Source organism: Silurus meridionalis, chromosome 12, assembly GCF_014805685.1.
Source record: "Silurus meridionalis isolate SWU-2019-XX chromosome 12, ASM1480568v1, whole genome shotgun sequence".
NCBI lineage: Eukaryota > Metazoa > Chordata > Actinopteri > Siluriformes > Siluridae > Silurus > Silurus meridionalis.
In genome coordinates this window covers 3442536-3444825 of record NC_060895.1, presented here as the reverse complement: position 1 = coordinate 3444825, position 2290 = coordinate 3442536, and the positions used below count along the sequence as shown (strand labels likewise).

General features: G+C 40.1%; 1 protein-coding gene across 1 annotated transcript; it reads left to right on the top strand.

Annotated features, from left to right (window-relative positions):
• The first annotated feature begins 65 nt into the window (after positions 1 to 65).
• On the top strand, positions 66 to 1187 carry sst1.1 (somatostatin 1, tandem duplicate 1). The gene is made up of 2 exons (XM_046863176.1): positions 66 to 286; positions 661 to 1187. The coding sequence occupies exons 1-2, from the start codon at positions 149 to 151 to the stop codon at positions 865 to 867; spliced, it is 345 nt and encodes a 114-aa protein (XP_046719132.1). The 5' UTR covers positions 66 to 148; the 3' UTR covers positions 868 to 1187.
• Positions 1188 to 2290: the final 1103 nt, after the last annotated feature.

Genomic DNA, 2290 nt, shown 5'->3' with positions numbered 1-2290 from the left:
GCGCAGGAAACCCCCCTCTCCTTTGACGTCAGAGTGAGTGTTTAAAAAGATGGGCTTCAGGGCAGGAGGGCAGAAAAAGACCTGCGACAACTGACACAAGAAGTAACCCCACCTAAAAAAAAAACAAATCAACTACAGCAGTAAGAGGATGCCTTTCACGCGGATCCAATGCGCTCTGGCTCTCCTGGCCCTCGCGCTCGCCGTCTGCAGCGTCTCAGGTGCGCCGTCTGACGCCAAACTGCGCCAGTTTCTCCAGAGGTCGATTCTTGCACCGTCCGGAAAACAGGTAAGGAGAAAAACACGATTTACAGAAAGAAAGAAGGGAAGAAAGATGGAAAGAAAGATGGAAAGAAAATGCGCGCAAACTGTAGTCTAAATATCTATGGAGCTCTCCAAGGTGCTGAAAATTCCACATTCCGTTCATATCACTGGAATTTGATATTTCTCTCTCTGTCTCTTTCTCTCTTTTTCTCCCTATCTCTTTCTCTGTATCTCTTTTACCCACACACACTCTCTTTCAAACTCTCTCTCTCTCACACACATACACACTTTTAATTTAGCATTGAAATCGTTTAGAGGAGTGGAGTGTTTAATTGCGTCTTTGAGTTTGCATGTTTAAATGGAAAACTCAATGCAATTCTGATTTTTTTTTCCACGCAGGAGCTCACCAGGTACACGCTGGCAGAGATGCTCGCAGAGCTCGCGCAAGCCGAAAACGAGGTGCTGGACTCGGACGAGGTGTCCCGCGTCGCCGAGACCGAGGGCGCGCGCCTGGAGATGGAGCGAGCCGCCGGCCCCGTGCTGGCTCCCCGCGAGCGCAAAGCCGGCTGCAAGAATTTCTTCTGGAAAACTTTCACGTCGTGTTAATCGTTTTGTCGACATTCTCTCCTCAAGGTCTATTCACTTATATACTATATCTTTTCTTTTCTTTTTTTCCCCCTAAAACTATACATTTATTTTTCCCCTTTGATTTCATGCGCACGTCTACATGAAGTGTAAATAAGAAAGAAATAAAAATACATATATTAAAAAAATAAAAAATTGTTCCATTGATCAAGTGTTATCACTTTTGGGATTTATGCAGAAATGTTGATGGATGTTTTGGAGATTCTGTGCTGAGATCTGTGCTGTCGATGGAGTTGGGGGGGTATTTTTTAATTGTTTGAATAAAGTCTGTTTCACAGCCATTGGAAAATTTTGTTTTTATTATTATTTAGTTTCTATCTACAAAAAAAATTCAGTAAATAAAAAAAGTAGGTGTAATTAATTTACATTTTTAATCCAATATTGTCCGGAGCACAAAAGAATATCACTAAAGTTTACACAGATATTGTATGATGTTTTATAAGATGGATACGATGAGGATGAGGATGAGGATAAGGATGAGGATATGCCTTTGGAAACCTTGGGAAAAAGTCTGATCCTGTTTGTGAAGTTAAAACCAAGATGGCACGATATACTGACACTTAAACTAAATAATCTAATAATATGTAACACTTCTATATTAAAATGTGATCTTTAGACTTGCTGTGTGTATGTCCGATATATAAGTTGTAGAGGTAGAAAACCTAAAAAAAGTGTAATATTCTGGAAAAATCTGATGAGGATTGTGATTGTTTTTGCTCTTCTTAAAATCGTCTTAAAACGCCGAAATGATGAAGTGCGTGATTTAATTGGGGTTACATGCTCTTAGTCTAGATTTCGTAGTTTTCTTGCAACGATTGCATTTTGTTAGTTATACACCATACGGACAAATTGTATAAGATCTTTGGATGCGGTAGCATGAAATGTTCTCTTCACTCGAACTAGAAAACCCAAACCTGTTCCAGCTTGACAATGCCCCTGTGCACAAAGCCAGTGCCATGAAAATATGCGTAACATGGATTGAAATGAAAGATCTCCTACTATAGAACTCTGACCTCAACCCTGTTGAACACCTTTGGGATGAATTGGAACTCTGACCTCCTCACTTCATCAGTACCTGACTTTACTAACACACTTGTGTTTGACTGAGCAAATCTCCAGAAGCACTGTGGAAATTTTAATGGAATCAAGTGGAATCTAGAGGAATATTTTCCTAGAAGAGTGGGGGTTTTTATTATAGCAAAAAGGGGGTTAAATATGTAGTGTGCTTGAATTTAAATTGTAGACAAATACGGTAAAATCTTAATCCAATTTCTGGTTTGATACCAAAATGTCTGCTGTCTCATCATCATCATCATCATCATCATCATCATCATCATCTCCATCATCAGCAGCAGCAGCAGCAGCACCAGCATCGAAACAGAGA